At 44.2% G+C, this 16,970-nt stretch overlaps 1 protein-coding gene across 1 annotated transcript in view; it reads right to left on the minus strand.

Annotated features, from left to right (window-relative positions):
• DNAH3 (dynein axonemal heavy chain 3) overlaps positions 1–16,970 on the minus strand; it is a 206,223-nt gene that overhangs the window by 4,689 nt on the left and 184,564 nt on the right. The window contains exons 53-58 of the mRNA XM_023728516.1: positions 15,876–16,101; positions 11,012–11,256; positions 8,826–8,942; positions 4,832–4,986; positions 3,820–3,987; positions 1,926–2,068 (exon numbers count right to left, since the gene is read on the minus strand). Coding sequence (XP_023584284.1) covers positions 1,926–2,068; positions 3,820–3,987; positions 4,832–4,986; positions 8,826–8,942; positions 11,012–11,256; positions 15,876–16,101 — 1,054 coding nt within the window. The remainder of the gene's footprint in view (positions 1–1,925; positions 2,069–3,819; positions 3,988–4,831; positions 4,987–8,825; positions 8,943–11,011; positions 11,257–15,875; positions 16,102–16,970) is intronic.

Genomic DNA, 16,970 nt, shown 5'->3' on the forward strand with positions numbered 1-16,970 from the left:
TTACAACATACAGGAAAATCACACAGTACCAGGAATCATGGCCTAGCCAAATTGATACACACATTTTTGGGGGGACATAATTCAAACCACAACAGCTGAGCACTTAACCACCGCACCACCAGGCTCCTTTAGTCCTGATTACCATGAGTAAGTATGATTGCTGTTGTCCTGTCTTCTTGTATTACAATGGCCAGTGGTAAAGGCTCATGGGGGCTCCTACCACCACCGAAGAAGGGCTCCAGTGGGCCATTCTAGTGGTTCTGGCCATAGGGGAAACGGGGGAGCAAATGAGGGAAGCCATTAGGCCTAGTGTCTGGTCGGACAAAAGAGAATTACAGCCCATCACGCTAAGGCGTCTGACTCACAGCAGAAGTGGCACGTCATAGGCTCATACCCACATCTTGTTTGGTTCCCCATATGGCTAAATATATTATTTTTTTTTTAAATATTATTTTAATATGTTTTAGGTGAAAGTTTACACAGCAAATTAGGTTCCCATTTAACAATTTTTATACAAATTTTTCTGTGACATTGATTACATTTTTCACAATGTGTCAGCATTCTCATTATTCTCGTTCTGTTTGTTCTGTTTCCATTAATCCAGCTTCCCTGCCCTTCCTTAACTTCTCATCTTTGCTTTAGGGTAAATGTTGACTGTTTGGTCTCATAGAGTTGATTATTTAAGGGTGCACTGTATTCACGGGTGGTATTGTTTATTTGGATGAAAGGTGACTGCCAGGAGTGGCTTCAGTTCCAAGTTCAAAGGGTATCTTAGGGAGATAGTTTTGGGGGTTCTCCTAGTCTTTATGGGTCAGTAAGTCTGATCTTTTTTAGGAATTTAAGTTTTATTCTACATTTTTCTCCCATTCTATCTGGAACCTTCTATTGTGTCCCTGGTCAGAACAGTCAGTAGTGGTAGCCAGGCACCATCTAGTTCTTCAGGTCTCAGGCTAGATGAGGCCATGGTTCCAACCGTCTATTGACTCTAAAGAGTAACCCTAAAACTACGGAAGCCAAGGAAGTCTCACATGACATTCCTCCAGTTTCCCAGTCCTTCAGAGCCAGGGCTGTCCCTAAGCAATGACTCCATGAGGCAAAATGGAGAGAATAACACACAGTATATCTGGCACAGCAAGAATTTGGACCAAGAGGCAGAAGTGATGAATTTCAGCCCAGGCCCCAATCCTGAGTAACTTGAGACCTGAATCAAACCACTGCCATCTCAGGGCTTCATTTTCCTTATCTGAACAAAATAGTCTTTGGGAACCCTTTCAGTTTTGACTAGATAGAAGTCAAATCAAGGTGATCCACTGTGTTCTATGCTGTAGTAATTGGGGGAGAAGTGAGGAGAGGCTAGAATAGAAGGCTCGAGACCCTTAGCCCCTTGGCCAACCCATAACACACTTTCCCCATCTCTGTGGCAGAGGAAATGGGATGAAATTTTCCCTACCCATTTTTATGTTTATGATGATTTTGCATAATGGTTAAGTGCACGGGCTCTGGAAGGGTTCAAATTCCCTTCTGCCATTGAACGACTGTGTGACTTTGGGAAATAAATTAAACTTCTGGTCTCAGTTTCCTCATGTATTAAATGGTGGTGGAGGGAGGGTTAATAACTGCATATTTCAAAAAGTTATTACGTGGTCTGAATGTGAAAACATGCCTAAGGCTTGGAGCCATATCTGGCACTAAGGTCTCAGTAAAAGTGGCTCTAAGGATTATCTTTACAATTAGCCAGCATGCAAATGACGGGAGAGAATGAATAGAAGTGATTTAGCCCTAGGCCCACACTTGCTGGGGATGGCCCTATTTATAGCCCTACTTATAGGTGGGGCAAACCACTTCCTTGGTATAGTACTCTCTTATCAAATGTCCATCTCAGCTGCTCCCCATTAGATCTGGCCCTTCAAGAGTACCCGGCCTACCTGTTGAATCTGATGAGCTCCTGCCTCAGGACAGTGTTCATGGACTCCTCATAGACCACAGGGTACAACTTCATGACCACTTCCAGGTCAAAGTCCTTGGGAAGCTTGGAGAGTATGTCCTGGGCCAGGTCCTCAACCACTTCCTTAAAGGGCAGACAGTGGAGAAGTGAATGAGAAACAAGACCCTCAGGCTGTTGCTTTGTCTGGGTAAATCTGAAGTAGTGAGCCTGTCTTTTCAAACGTAGTGTGCAGAACTGAATTCTACCTTGGGGGCAGGGGTACATCTACCATCCTCACCAGCCATATGGATTATATCACCCCTTGGCTCAGAAAGTGAAAAAGCTAAGCAAACGAGTCCTGTCTTCATACCTGGAGAAAGGACCTGAGGGTTAGACAGGGACTTCCTGCCTAGCCAGGTAGCCTTGGGGCAGTGCTGAACCCTGCAGAACACTTCATGTATTCAGGGTCCACCTGAGTGGGAATCTCTCACAGCTTTCCCAGCTCCTGGTGCAGATGGGACTCTTGCTCAGTGCCCAGTGACACCTGGGAAGGCACTAGGCTATTTCTCAGCACTGAGCAAGAAAGGCCCCAGGCATGGGGCTCAACAGAGTAGGAAGGGAGACAGGCCTGGGGGAATGAGGAAGAGTAGGGTGTGGGTGTGGGAGAGAGGGACAGCTCTGCAATTCTGTGGATTTGAGAGACTGGAGCCTACTCTTCTTTCCCTCTTCCCACTGTAAGAGGAATTTCCACCCCTAAATTGAGACACACCAACCAGTCTGGTTTACCTTCATTCCTATTACCATTTGTGGCACTATGAACCAAGTCAAGAAACTAAGTAAGTAAGATCCAAAACTGAGAGAGGCTAAACTTGGTGTAGTTTGGAAGGTGGAAACGGGAAGGGGAGGATGGAAGGAACAGGGTACGCTGGGAGTCAGGAGATCCCGTTCTGGGTCTTGCTCTGTCTCTGACTTTATGAACCACTTGAAGTAGGTCACTTCCTCTCCCAGGGTTTGTTTCCCTCTGGTTTGTTGACTGAGAAGGTTGGACTGGGTCAGTGTTTCACAAAGTGTGGACTGGTTCCACTAGAGGTACCCAGAATGATTTTAGGTGGTTCAACGATGTGGAGCAAATAACTTAAATCATACGGTGAGAAAGTTTCTCCCTTTTCAAGTTTTGGCCACCTTCCTCCTTTCGTTCCTCTCAAGAAGTCTCAGACTGGCGCTAATTTAAGAGCTCCATAGCACTTGCTAATCTCTTTAACAACAGAGGAGCGAGGCCTCAACTCAGAGGCTTTGGCCAGGGACACCATCTGGGAAGAATTTAATAACTGTTTAGTGCTCATTTTCTTTTTGTGGCTATCATGACTTTCTGGAAGCGATATTAGTTTTCCACTTACGGTGGTGGTGTCCAGTTTCTTTTATAAATAAATAAATGCTTTCAGCAGCATAGAGTTAGTTTTAAAAGTATTATGTAAATATAGTACAACCCCCACCCCCACCCCAACCCGCCCTTATCCTCAGGTTCTCGGCCCTTATCCAGAGGTTCTCCTTCCACGGTTTCAGTTACCAGCGGTCAACTGAGGTTCGAAAATGTTGAATGAGTTAGTAGCATGATGAAATCTCAGGCCGTTCTGCTCTGTCATTCACATAAATTTTATTACAGTATATTGTTATAATTGTTGTCTTTATTATTAGTTGTTGTTAATCTCTTACTGTGCCTAATTTATAAATTAAACTTTATCATAGGTATATATGTATAGGATAAATCATAGTATATACAGGGTTCAGTACTATCCGAGTTTTCAGGCAGCCACAGGAGGTTAGTAAATAAGCACAAGTGCTTACCTTGCTTATTGGGTAATCTGCCCCCGCAGTCTTGCCCCAAGCCCGGTTACCTGAGGGGACTTGCCACTCCCTGCTGACTGCCTAGGGAGGGTCAGCAGCACCCCCTGAAACAGCTGGTTGGTTTCCTGGTTGTCCTTGGTGATGTCAGCATTCTCGTGGAGACCGAACACTTCTGGGTGGGCTGTGATGGGGAGGCTCCTGAGATACTCGATGTAGGACTGGAAAAGAAACCTTCAGTTGACCTAAATGTGTGTTCCCTGGGAACCATATATCCTTCAGAGCTGGGCTGGACCAGACCTGAGTAGGAATCGCACTGTGTCGCACTGTGTTGGTAGCACGACCCCTCCCCCGTGCCCTCTTCCCTGCCCGAAGGCTTCCCAAGCTCTTCCTCATACAGTTTTCCGGGAAGTGAGTATGAAGGCAGATGGGGCTGAGTATTTTCTCTCCCATTCCTCATCCCCCCCTGCCCCCGAGTAGTCCTTGCTTTGGAGTTAGACAGAACTGGGTTTGGATCCTAGCTCTATCTCAAACTAACTGTGTAACCTTGAGCTAGTCATCTGATGCCTCTGAAACCCCAACTTCCTTATCTGTAAATGGGAAGATAAACAGATTACAAAGGAAAAAGGCCGTGGCACATAGCAGGTGCTCAATAAAGTTAGCTCCTTTTCATCCTTTCTCTAGATTTCTTGTTGTCTTCTTCCCTTTCTCATTCCCCTCCCAGTTTTCTGTTCCTTCTCTTTTGCCACCTTCTGGACCTTTGTTTTCAAGTAGCAATTTACAGCCTGCCCACCACCGAGGCTTTGTCTTAACCATTCTTCTCTGTTCTCCCAGATGGACCCCATATTTTGAAAGCCTTTGTCTACCCAGTACTCAGCATTCATTACACAATAACAATGTCTCTCTTGAAGGCTTTCTAAAATATTACAAATCAATTATAGACCCAAGTCAGGAGATCCAAGACTATACCTGGCACTCCCTGGATACACTGCAGCCACAGCTCTATTGAGACAACTGAGCCCCCTCTGGAGAAAAGATGGAGGCCACTCTCCCATCACCCCTCACCTGGTAGGTGCCATGGGCAGGGATGTAGTAAGTGTCTCCAGGAGCGAGGCAGTAATGTTCCTGCTCAATTTCCTTACAGTAGAATGTGGATAGAAGGGACAGCAGGAGACGCCTGTCTTTGTCATCAGTCACTCTGCCTCCGTAATTACATTCCCCTGGCGAGAACCAGCAGAGGAAGAAGTTGAGCCCAGGGAAGGTCATAATGAACTTGGTCTTTAACCTGAAACAGGGAATGCCTCCAGCTAAGGAGATCTGCTGGGACACAGGGTTGCTGAAACCATGCTCAGCTTAGGATGAGGGCAGGCTTTTTTGGTATTATGGTTGTTACAAAACAACACATGTTCACCATATTAGAAATTAGAATATAGAGATAAACCAAAAGAAAAAAAATACAATTGTTAATAATTCTACCAAACAGAGAACTATTAATATTTAGGCATCTTCCAGACATTTTTTTTTTCTGTACTTGTGCATATATATATGGGGAATTTGGTTCAGGGCAAAGACTTTGGCATGATACAGTCTGAGTTCCAATTCTAGCTCTGCCACTTAATCGCAGTTTCTCATACATTAAGAAGTAGATATTAAAAAAAAAAAAGAGATTATTGTAGTACCCATCTTACAAGGTTGTGGTTAAGATTAAATGAGATAATGCTTATAAAGCATTTAGCACAATGCTTTCATATAGCAAGTATTCAGTTAAATACTGCTATTACAAATATATATCTTTTATAAAATTGAGATTATCCTATATCTACTGCTTTGAGATCTGCCTTCTCCTCGCCCTCTCCCTCCCTCTACCCCATCATTAACATCATTCTCTGAGACTCAAGTTTCTACACTCAGATTTTTAAAAGAAGAATTAGGCAATTTCTTGGAGGGGACATCAAATCAAGCCCACTAACCCCATGAAGCATTTTCTAGCTGGTCCAGATTCCACAGGTGTGCTCTACTGAGCTTACAGAATGTATGTGCCACCTGGTATTTGGTAGTTGGGAACAACACATTAGGCCTGCAAGGACAAGATCCATCTGTGTGGGACTCCCTGAAGGGTGGGCTCATTCTCAATCATTCCAGGAAGAGGCAGGTCTCAGGCAGGAGACAGGAAACATGACCTGAGTTGGTGAGTTTCTCTTGGTCTTGACTTGGAGGCATCTTAATGTCTAGGAGGAGACTCGTGGGTTGTTAGTTAGGGGAGAAGTAAGGGAATAAGAGGAAACTCATCTTGAGTAGTTTGAGCCCTACAGATGCAGTTTTACCTTCAGTCAGACCATCCAGATTCCGAAGCTCCTCTGTTGACTTCTCCAGGCCATTAGCAAAGTTCAGGTTGAACATTACAACTTATCTCAGCTCTAAAGAGGTTTATGACTGCGCTGAACTACAGTGTTAAGAGAAGAGTGTCCACCACCCTCCAGGCCAACAAGGCAGTGCTAGAGGGCACCCAAGAGGGACCTCAAGTGAAGGTAAATCGCAGACAGAAAGTCAGGGCCCAAGGTCCCATCATCATTCCCTCACCAGCAAATGTTCCTTCAGGGGACACCCTTGCAGGCTCTGGATTTTATGTTTATAAAGGAAGGTGCATTTCTTTATAGCTACATATATGTCTATTCTTTGCAGCAAGAGCACAAATTTCTAGAAGGGCAAGGATGTGTCTTATGCCTCTTCTGAATTTTCCCTTGTCCCTGCCACAGGGCTGCATACCAGATTAAGAATGTACTGACTTCAGCCCATCTGACCACCCACCTGTAAACAAGATCTGTCTGCTCAGTTAGTGTTGTAGAGAATTCTAATGGTCACCTATATCTGGTTCTTCTTTCCTTCCAGGCACATGGAAGATTACACTTTCTTGGGTCCCTTACGGTGGGGTGGGGCCACGTGACAAGTTCTTGCCAGCGTGAGCCCCTCAGTGCTACCCTGCAGCAGTGACCGCACAAACATGTGTTAAGATGGTGGCACTGAAAGTTGTTGGAGTCTTTGCCTACTATGTTCCTGATAGACAGTGACAATGATCAGAGACCCCTGCCAATTCACACTGGACATGCAGTGTGGGCAATAAACAGACCTTTGATGTCTTAAGCCTTTGAAATTTAGGGAGCGTTTGTTACCTCAGGAAGGAGCCCTGGTGGCGCAGTGGTTAAGCGCTAGGCTGCTAACTGAAAAGGTTGGCAGTTTAAACCCATCAGCCACTCTGCCAGAGAAAGATGTGGTAGTCTGCTTCCATAAACATTACAGCCTTGGAAACCCTATGGGGCAGTTCTACTCTGTTCTCTAGGATCGCTACGAGTCAGAATAGACTCGACAGCAGTGGGTTTGGTTTTGGTATTACATCAGCCTAAGAAGTCTATCCTAACCAGTTGGGGTAGGTTAGGTTATGACCTGTGGGCAGTCCTCGGCTGAGACCAGATCCCAGGGTAATTATGCACTCATCCTATGGTCTGAAGATGAGTCCTTGGATATGCTACTGCGAGGCCTGGAACAACGGGAATATAGCTCACTTCTTTGAAGAACTTCTATCATCAAACAAGGATCCACTGAACTTGGGTTTTGTCGTAGTGGACATTGTACTGAGTTAAGGTCTCTGTAAGCTTCTCCAGCTGAACTTAATCGCTCAACACTATTGACATTTTGGACCGCATCATTCTTTGTTGCCAGGGGCTGTCCTGTGCATTGAAGGATGTTTAGCAGCATGCCTGGCCTCTGCCTACTAGATGCCAGTAGCACACCACTCCACTTGTGACAACTCAAAATGACTCCAGACACTTATTAACTACTAATAACAGCAATATTATTATTAGGTCATCACCTAGCAATGCAATGTTACACTGAAAAACAATAATAAGCTACCATTTATTCATGTTTATTATTATTAGAAATTATTATTAATGTCTCCACATGTCCCCCGGGAAGCAAAACTGCCCAGGGTTGAGAACTGCTGCTCTAAGCCTCAGTCTCCTCAGCTATAATGTAGGGTTACTAACATGGAGCTCACTAGATTGTTGTGAAGATCACTGCATTGACTGTGTATACACAGTGCCTGTCACAGTCTTGGGGAAAGGATCTAGACCAAGTCCTTAGTGTATAAAGATAGTGGACCTGGAGCTCAGGAAGAAACTTGTGCATGACCTTGAAGGTGCCCTAGTTTTACTACAGAAAACTTGGGGCATCGTATTCCATTTATCGAGCATGCCTCTGCTTCATCTCCTGTCTCTGGGACTACGTGGTGCATTTTTTGAGGGTAGGGATCAAGTTTTATATGTTACATTCTTCGATACTATGTACTAAGGAGCCCTGGTGATGCAGTGGTTAAGTGCTCAGTTGCTAACCAAATGGTCCTTGGTTTGAATCCTCCAGCCACTCTGTGGGAGAAAGATGTGGCAGTCTGCTTTCGTAAAGATTATAGCTTTGGAAATCCTATGGGGTAGTTCTATTCTGTCCTGTAGGGTCGCTGTGAGTTGGAATCAACTCGAAGGCAATGGGTTTCTACTACATACTAGTACCTATTGCATTACGAATAAAAGCTGTCTGACAGATTGCTTTAATATGAAACAGCAAGTGCTGTTTCTACCTCAGGGTCCCTATGCTGGGCAATGTTTTTTTCCTTTTGCCTATTGCCCCCTTCCTCTTCTACTTGTAAAACTCCTACTCACTCCTCAAAACCCATTCTTACGCCTTCAGGAAGTTTTCTATGATCATCCCTCCCCCACACCCCTCCCCAGATATTTAATCATTATGCTGCCTCTCTACCTTATAAACATTTCTCTGGTTAAATTTATCATTGTATTCTCATTTATTTCTTTATATTTTTATCTCCCTTTCTAGACTGTAAGCCACTTGAAGGTAGGGGTTATATCTTACCTACCTTGATTTTTCACGGTCTCCAGCATGGTGACCAGCACTTAATATAAGCTCAATGTTTGCTGAATGAATGAGTAAATAAATGAACGGAGACCAGAGCAGAGAAGCAGGAAGATGGAGCATAATGTTGGAGGTTTACCTGTCAGGTAGATCAGAGCATCAAATGGCACCTCTTTGTATTCATTCAGAAACATCTGGGTCTGCCGCATACTAATCCTCAAGTCAGATTCGTTGAACTCATAAGGAATATTCCAACCTGCATGAGGCAGAGAAGAAGTGGAGGCTTCAGTGCCAAGAGCTCTTAATTTCCACCCAGAGACGGAGCCGGTGATGTTAAGCATCGTTATGGATCAAGAGCCTCACTCAGCCCATGAATATCAAGCACAGGGCCAACTATTAGCCTTGACATTTACTGCCAGCGTGGGAGCCATTCTGCTAGCAAAAACATCCATTCTAAATCAATTTCCTTAAGGATCTTGCCATTTGTTAAGGAAGATGTTAACACCCTGGGATTTGTGAATGAGAATCATTCACCCTGGCTGGAATATTGTGGTAGTGCACAGAGCTCCAAAAATAACACAAAAGCAGAGCTAGAGAGCAGGGTCTAGATTGGGCAACAAGACTAAGTTAGCTCTGAGAACTCCGGTCTGCGAGCTTGTGGCAGAACTGGATGGTCAGCCTTGAAGAAATTGTGGCTTCTATTTCCAAGGGTGGTGGCTGCCTGAGTGGCGCAAATAGTAAAGCACTCAACTACTAGCTGAAAGGCTGGCAGTCTGAACCTACCCAGAGGTGCCTAGGGAGACAGGCCTGGTGATCTGCTTCCAAAAGTTCACAGTCTTGAAAACCCTATGGAGCAGTACTACTCTGCAAACACAGAGTTGCCATGAGTTGGAATTGACTCATCTGCAACTAACAACAGCAACAGTTTCCAAGGGTAGATGTCCCCGGGTGGCACGAACGGCTAAGCGCGCGACTGTTAGCCAAAAGACTGGCAGTTCGAACCATCCTGAGGCACCTCGAAAGAAAGTCCTGGCGGTCTGCTTTGAAAGGTCACAGCCTTGAAAACCCTATGGATAGCAGTTCTACTCTGCACACATGGTGTCACCATGAGTCAGAATTGACTAGTTGGCAATTGCTATTTCCAAGGCTATAATGTTAAATGTCCCCTGGGGCCAGACAATGACCCAAATGTGTGAACTGGGCCTGGTGTAAGACAGTAGGGTATGGCAGGACCTGTGCTCTGCGGAGTTTACTTTCCTCCTAGACATTCACATTCAAATTAAAATAATCAAATAATAAAATTTGAGTGCTGGCAAAATAAAACACAACTGGGCAGTGGGTTACAAGCCAAATTCTTGCATTGAATTTTGGAAGCCTGGCATGCATCGAAGAGTGGTGGTGGGAGAAAGTGATATAAGAAAGGCAGAGGCCGAGGGGCTATCAGCCTTGACTGTCTCATCCTCCCACCCCTCAGTGAAAAGAGTCAGGTGGCCTCTGGAGCTAACTGCGGCTACGGGACTGCAGGCAGAAGGAAAAGGAGAGATGCTCAGAGAAAATCACCAAGTGGACAACTGGCCTCCTTACCTAACCCAAAAGAACAGCTAAGAATACCTTGAGGTGGGTCACTCCAAGGCTATCAGCAGGCAGCCCGTGGGTGAGAGGAAGGTAATCCGACCTTAAAGCCAGGATGACATGAACTTTGTATTTAGCAGTTTGATGATCTGCACTAACAAGGTTATTAAGTTACTTGTAAGTCAGGCCATGAATGTTACCTTAATAAAAAAATTAAATTTTTTTCAAGAAGAAGTATAGACAAATGCCCCAGGGGGTTGTGCGTCTGTCTTTAATTGTAATGTGCTCGTCAAGGAAGCTACCTAAAGTGTTACAAATTACCTGGTGACAATTCCCTGGAGGATGGTCATTATGCCTAAGATAGGTATTTACAACACAATAGGCCAAAGGGAAGTCTCCTTCCCCCTTCCCACACCCCTCCTCGCCCCACCTCTCATTATCACATTACTTCAGTAATTGGGGGATCTTCAATTCTAGAGCATCACTTCTTTCCCTGACACTGACATTGACCTGGTTATAGGGTTGTCAGATTTAGCAAATAAAAATATAAGACACACAGTTAAATTTTAATTTCAGATAAATCATTTTTAGTGTAAGTATGTCCCAAATATTACGTGGGACATACTTATACTGTATTTTACCGGCAATCCTACCTGAGTACAAACTTGAACACACTCGCACAGCACACGCACACACACCTTCATCCATCTGTGATCTTTCCTACAGGAACTCAGGTGAGCTTTCATTGCTTACCCAGGGGTCCAAAGTTTCTCCTCTCTTGAACGATGGCATGGAAGAAGCAAAGGCCAAACAAAAGCTTTTGCCACATTACTGCCTTTGTGCAGCTTTGGAAGAATACAGGGTCGGAGATAGGGTCATTGAGGTAGGAGCGCAAAAGATTGGCTCGGAGCCCTTTGGGGGGCTCATTGGTCATTTTGATCCCATTCTGGAGAATGCTGACTGGAAACTTGTCTGATGGATAGCTGGTTAGCCAGAGTCTGGAAGGACAACAGACCCAACTATTTAGAGCAATGCAATAAGTTACATTGGAAAAAAAACAATAACAAGAAATAATAGCTCTAGATATCAAATCTGTGCTAAGAATTTAATATATGTCCTTTCATTTGCTTTAATCTCACCCCCACCTATGCGGAGGGTATTACTATCCCCTTTTACATAAGAAAGGAGCCCTGGTGGCACAGTGGTTAAAGCCCTCGCTGCTAACAGAAGGGTCGGCCGTTAGAATCCACCAGCTGCTCCTCGGGAGAAAGATGTGACAGTCTGCCCTCATAAAGATTACAGCCTTGGAAACCCTATGGGGCAGTTCTACTCTGTCCTACAGGGTCACTATGAGTTGGAATTGACTCTATGGCAACAGGTAGGTAGGTTTACAGAAGAGGAAACAGGCATGGAGAGGCAAGCAGGAGTATGAGGTGAAGAATTACTTTACTCAAAGAATTGAGTCTTTTCCTCGGTTCCTGGGAGATAACTCTAAACCTCTGGGATTTCTTGAATGGTTGGATTATCTTTGTCAATCATGGATGCTAACGAGGTGACTCATGCTGGGTGGGGACAGGCCATGCCAGAAACCACCACATGCTATCAGCCCGACCTTTAGGGAGGGAAGTAGGCTGCAGATTGAGTTTAACCATGTGGGTCATGATGCAACCAATCATGCCTACATAATGAAACCCCAAGAAAAGCTCCGGACACTGAAGCTCAAGTGAACTTCCTGATTGGAGATAGACATTGATGCACTGGGAGGGTAACTGGGAGGACAAGGTGTCCCTTGGGACTTGGAAGCTTCACTTTGGGGTCCTCCCAGACTTCGCCCTATGTGTCTCTTCTTTTGTATCCTTTTTGCTGTAATAAAACTGTAATCCTAAGTAACCCCAGTTCTGTGGATTGTTCTAGCAAATTATTGAACCCAAAGGGGTAGTGAGAACTCTGGAATTTATACTAGTTGGTCAGAAGTGCAGGTGGCCTAGGGAGCCCTGAGATTGTGGCTGGTGTCTGAAGTCTTGAGTGGATGTGGCAGTCTGGAGGACTGTGCCCCTCAATAAGTGAAGTTTTGGATCTAACTCCGGGTGGTTAGGGTCAGAAGAATAAGACCTGCATTTGCAGTTGGTGTCAGAGGAGACATTTAGAGTTGATGTCAGAAGAGGTTGAGCTTTTTTCAAGAACTTATAACTTAAAAGAAGCAATAAACCAAGATGTGAACTTGGCACTCTCTGACTCCAAAGCCCATGCTCTGAATCACCACACCACACAGCCTCCCCTGCTGGACTTTTTATTTTTATTTTTTTTTTAATATTTTATTGTACTTCAGGTGAAGGCTTACAGAACAGATAGTTTCTCATGTAACAGTAACACACATGCTGTTTTATGACATTGGTTAACAAACCCACAACACCTGCTGGACTTTTTGAGCAACACATGGGCTTTTATAGCAAAGCACTACATCAGGCACCATGGGAGTGACCAAAGCGAGTAAAGCATTGTTTCTAGAAACAATGGGGGAGTTAGTGGGGCACCAGGAAGGGGAGAAAAGCAGACAGGCTATGACAGTAGAAGACATTCTAAAATGAAGACTGTAGAGAAAGAAAAATAACAGGCTATGGGAGTCCACGGAAAAAAGAGCTTTTGATGAGTTGTGGGGAGCTAGACAAACATCAGAAACCAAAAGTCATCAAACTATGGCCAGCAAGCCAAATGCAGCATGCTGCCTGTTTTTGTAAATAAAGTTTTACTGGAACACGGCCATGCCCCTTCATTTACATATTGTCTATGCTGCTTTCGCACTACAAGGGCAGAACTGAACATTTGCAACAGAAACCATATGGCCTACGAAGCTGAAAATATTTACTACCTGGCCCTTCATGGAAAATTTTGCCAACCCCCGTCATAGAGGAAACAGCATTTGACATGGGCCTTGAAGAACATGGAGGATTTCTTTTTTTTTTAAATACAAAAGTTTATCTGTGCCCACAGCATACGGGAACATATGTAAAAGTATTTGGAAAGATGTAACATTTATAACTTTACCACCTAGAGGTTAACATTTTGGCATATTGCCTTAGAAGGCTTTTATTCATTTACTTTTCCTACCTGAGCTCAAGTTATATATACACTGTGGCATCTTGCTTTTTTGCTTGGCATTAGAGAGGTTTTCAGCACATAGGTTGGAGGTGGGAGATCTTTAGAGACAGAGGGCACAGGCTGAGCAATTGCGTGGAGGAGGGAAAGCCAGCATATGGTAAGGCTCTGCGGGCAGCCTGGTGTGGTCCAGGCCCAGCAAGTGAGCTGGAGGGGAGTGAAGCTGCCACCAACTGGTAGCCTGAGGCCTGACTTCAGCCTGCAGACAGGTGATGCTTGGCTCACACTATGCCAACCTACCCAATGTTGTAATGTATTTTTGAAGTAGTTGCCAACTTTTGAAAATCTAGAGCTTTCTTTTAAAATTCTAGATTTCTATCTTCCCTTTTAAAAAACAGAAACTGATGGCAAGAGGCCTTTACGCGTACGTGCAGCAGTTAGCTGGTACTGAACATAACTGCTCCTCTCTACAAGGCATGTGCTCCTGGTTCACCGCAGTCCCCACCACTCTCTATCTATGTCCGACACTGAGGCTGGCTGCCCGCAGTGATTGCTGTTGTACCATAGAAATACTTGTTGTGCCCAGACATCTTCACTTATTTATGCTACTTGCCTGGCTCCTGTAGGGACTTGAGTTTGTGACTTTTGGGTTAGGTAGGACCATATTATGTTGTTGTTGTGTGCCGTTGAGTCAATTCCGACGCAGAGTGACCTTATGTGACAGAGTAGAATTGCCCCATAGAGTTTCCTAGGCCGTAATCTTTATAGGAGCAGATCACCACGTCTTTTATCTCTCAGTGCCCCTGAGGAGTTCGAACCTCTGACCTTTCGGTTAGCAGCTGAGTGCTTAACCACTGCACCACCAGGGCTCCTTGACCACATTATTTAAAAAAAAACAAAAACTCATTGCTGTCTAGTCGATTCTGACTCATAGCAACCCTATAGAACAGAGCAGAACTGCCCCATAGGGTTTCCAAGGAACTGCTGGTGGATTCGAACCGCTGCCTTTTGGTTAGCAGCCGAGCTCTTAACCACTACGCCACCAGGGCTCCTCAATCATATTATAGAAGACCTTAAATGTCAACATGAACAACTTTTTCTTTGTTGAGTGTGCGATTAATGGTCAATGAATCAACTCACCACCTCAAACCAAATAACTTCTTGAAATTAATGGGCCTCCCCTAAATTCTCTCTCCTTTGGAATTCTTGGAGCCCTGGTGGTGCAGCGGTTAAGTGTTCAACTGCTAACTGAAAGGTCGGCAGTTTGAATCGCCAGCCACTCCTTGGAAACTCTATGGGGCTGTTCTGCTCTGTCCTGTATAGTTGCTATGAGTCGGAATCGACTTAATGGCAACGGGTTTGGTTTGGTTTTTGGTTTTGGAATTCTTACATGAATACAGATCAATTATAGCCTAATCTGGTTTTGTAAATAAGCACCAAACACTCTCCTATTTTTAGGCAGACATAACTAAAATGAAAATAACTAGCATGCTTCTTTGCCTAGAGCAGGAGTTAGCAAACTTTTTCTATAAAGGACCAAACAGCAAATATTTCAAGCTTCTTGGCCATATGGTCTCTGTCACAACTACTCATTGTAGTGTGAAAGAGGCCACAGACAAGACACGAATGAGCAGGGCTGTGTTTCAATAAAACTTTATTTATGAACACTGAAATTTGAATTTCATGTAATTTTCATGTGTCAAGAAATATTATTCTTTTGATTTTTTCAACCATTTAAAAACATGACAGTGATTTTTAGCTTGTGAGTTGTTCAAAAGCTGGCAGCAAGCTGGATTTGTCCTGCAGACTAGTGTTTGCTGACTCTGGTTTGGAATAAGAGAATTGCTGAATGTTTGAGTTGAAAGGGGCTTTAAAGTCTGCTGGGTTCATCTCCTCCTTCTATGAATGCAAAACACAATTCTCAGCCTTGCTGGGCTTTAGAGTTCACAAAAATCAATAGCTATTTCCAATGCTGATTCAAATTCCATGGAGCCCAAAGAATTACAGGATAGAGAAATGGGGGGAAAAAAAAAAAAAGGGGTACTTGGACTACAGGTAGAATTCTTTTTAGACAAATATTAATTTAAAAAACTTAGATTTGCTGACATTTAATCTACCTTCCTAGACATGTTTTCTATCACCTCCGGCCCCCACAACTTCTCACATTATACACCCCAGGATCATAGAATAATTTTTTGGTATTCCCTTAATACACCTCTTTGCTTCTGTAAATGCTGTCCTTTCTGCCTGGAATGTCCTTCTTGGCAAACTCCTATTCATCTTTCAAAACCCCAGACAACTGTCAGGCCTCCAGGTCTTCCCCAACTTTTCTCCCGTCTTTTCTGTGCTCCTTGGCTGTTGTTCAAACTATGCTACAGCAGGTATTGCATGGTGTCAACATTATTCATCTATGAGCTGCCTTCTGTTAGAATGAGCACTTCTTCATGTCAGGGACTATGTCTTGTTCATCTTTGCATTCCCAGTCATCAGCATAAATGCCCAGAGACAGGCAGCATCTCACCTGAATCGGATGTTGGTGCTCTCAGGAATGATCACCTCCTCGCAGATCTTCTCCAGGGTAGGCATCCAGCTTGTGGCCAGATGGCAGTTCTGTAAGACCACCCATGTCCCATCTTTGATGGCAGTGTTGATCATTCTGGCCGCAATAGGGCCTTGGCCTTGGCCAAGGGAGATGGTCTGTGTTTTGGCACCTCCCATGCCAAGATCATCAGCAAACTTCAACAAGCCTGAGACCAGGAAGAAAAGGGACTTTTTAAAGTGGACAGGCCAGCAAAGACCATCTTAGCAATAGCAACACAGAAAGGAGGGGCTGCATTAAAATTCTGGACTCAGAAAGAAACTCATTGGTTCTTATTGATTACAAAATAAACATCTCTTTGGTTTTAGATTTCTGGTAATCTGATGCACTAAGCTACAATCAATTTCAAACACATAAGACATTCTTAAAATCATACAACCTTGCGGTGGTGGGGGGAACAACCCTGGGTTTGAAAGAAAGAGAAATCCCCAGGTGCCAAAAATGAAGAGGGAGCTCAAAACCAGAGAGGTGAGCACACGACCGAAGAACTAGGGACTGGGGTTTTATGCATTTATTTTACTAGGAAATATAGGCATTTGTACAATGAAAAGTAAGCCCTTTTCACTTCCCTCGGCCATCCTGTTGTCTTTGCCAGAGGCAACCAATGTGACTAGGTTTTTGTGAATCCTTCCAGAGATATTTTATGCATTTAAACAAACGTATACATACTATTGGAAGCCCAGTGGCGTAGTGGTTAAGCGCTACGGCTGCTAACCAAAAGGTCGGCAGTTCGAAACAACCAGCTGCTCCTTGGAAACTCTAGGGGCAGTTCTACTCTGTCCTATAGGGTCGCTATGAGTCGGAATCAACTCGACAGCAATGGGTTTGGTTTTTTCTTTTTCTTTTTATACATATGATTATATAAATGTAGAATACTGCATTTGCTTTCTTCACTTAACAATGTATCTTAAAGATCTTTTCCAGATCCATACATATAAACCAAAAAACCTGCTGCCATCAAAATGATTCTGACTCATAGAAACCATACAGGACAGAGTAGAACTGCCCCATAGGGTT

The sequence above is a fragment of the Trichechus manatus genome, unplaced genomic scaffold, assembly GCF_000243295.1.
Source record: "Trichechus manatus latirostris isolate Lorelei unplaced genomic scaffold, TriManLat1.0 scaffold00024, whole genome shotgun sequence".
NCBI lineage: Eukaryota > Metazoa > Chordata > Mammalia > Sirenia > Trichechidae > Trichechus > Trichechus manatus.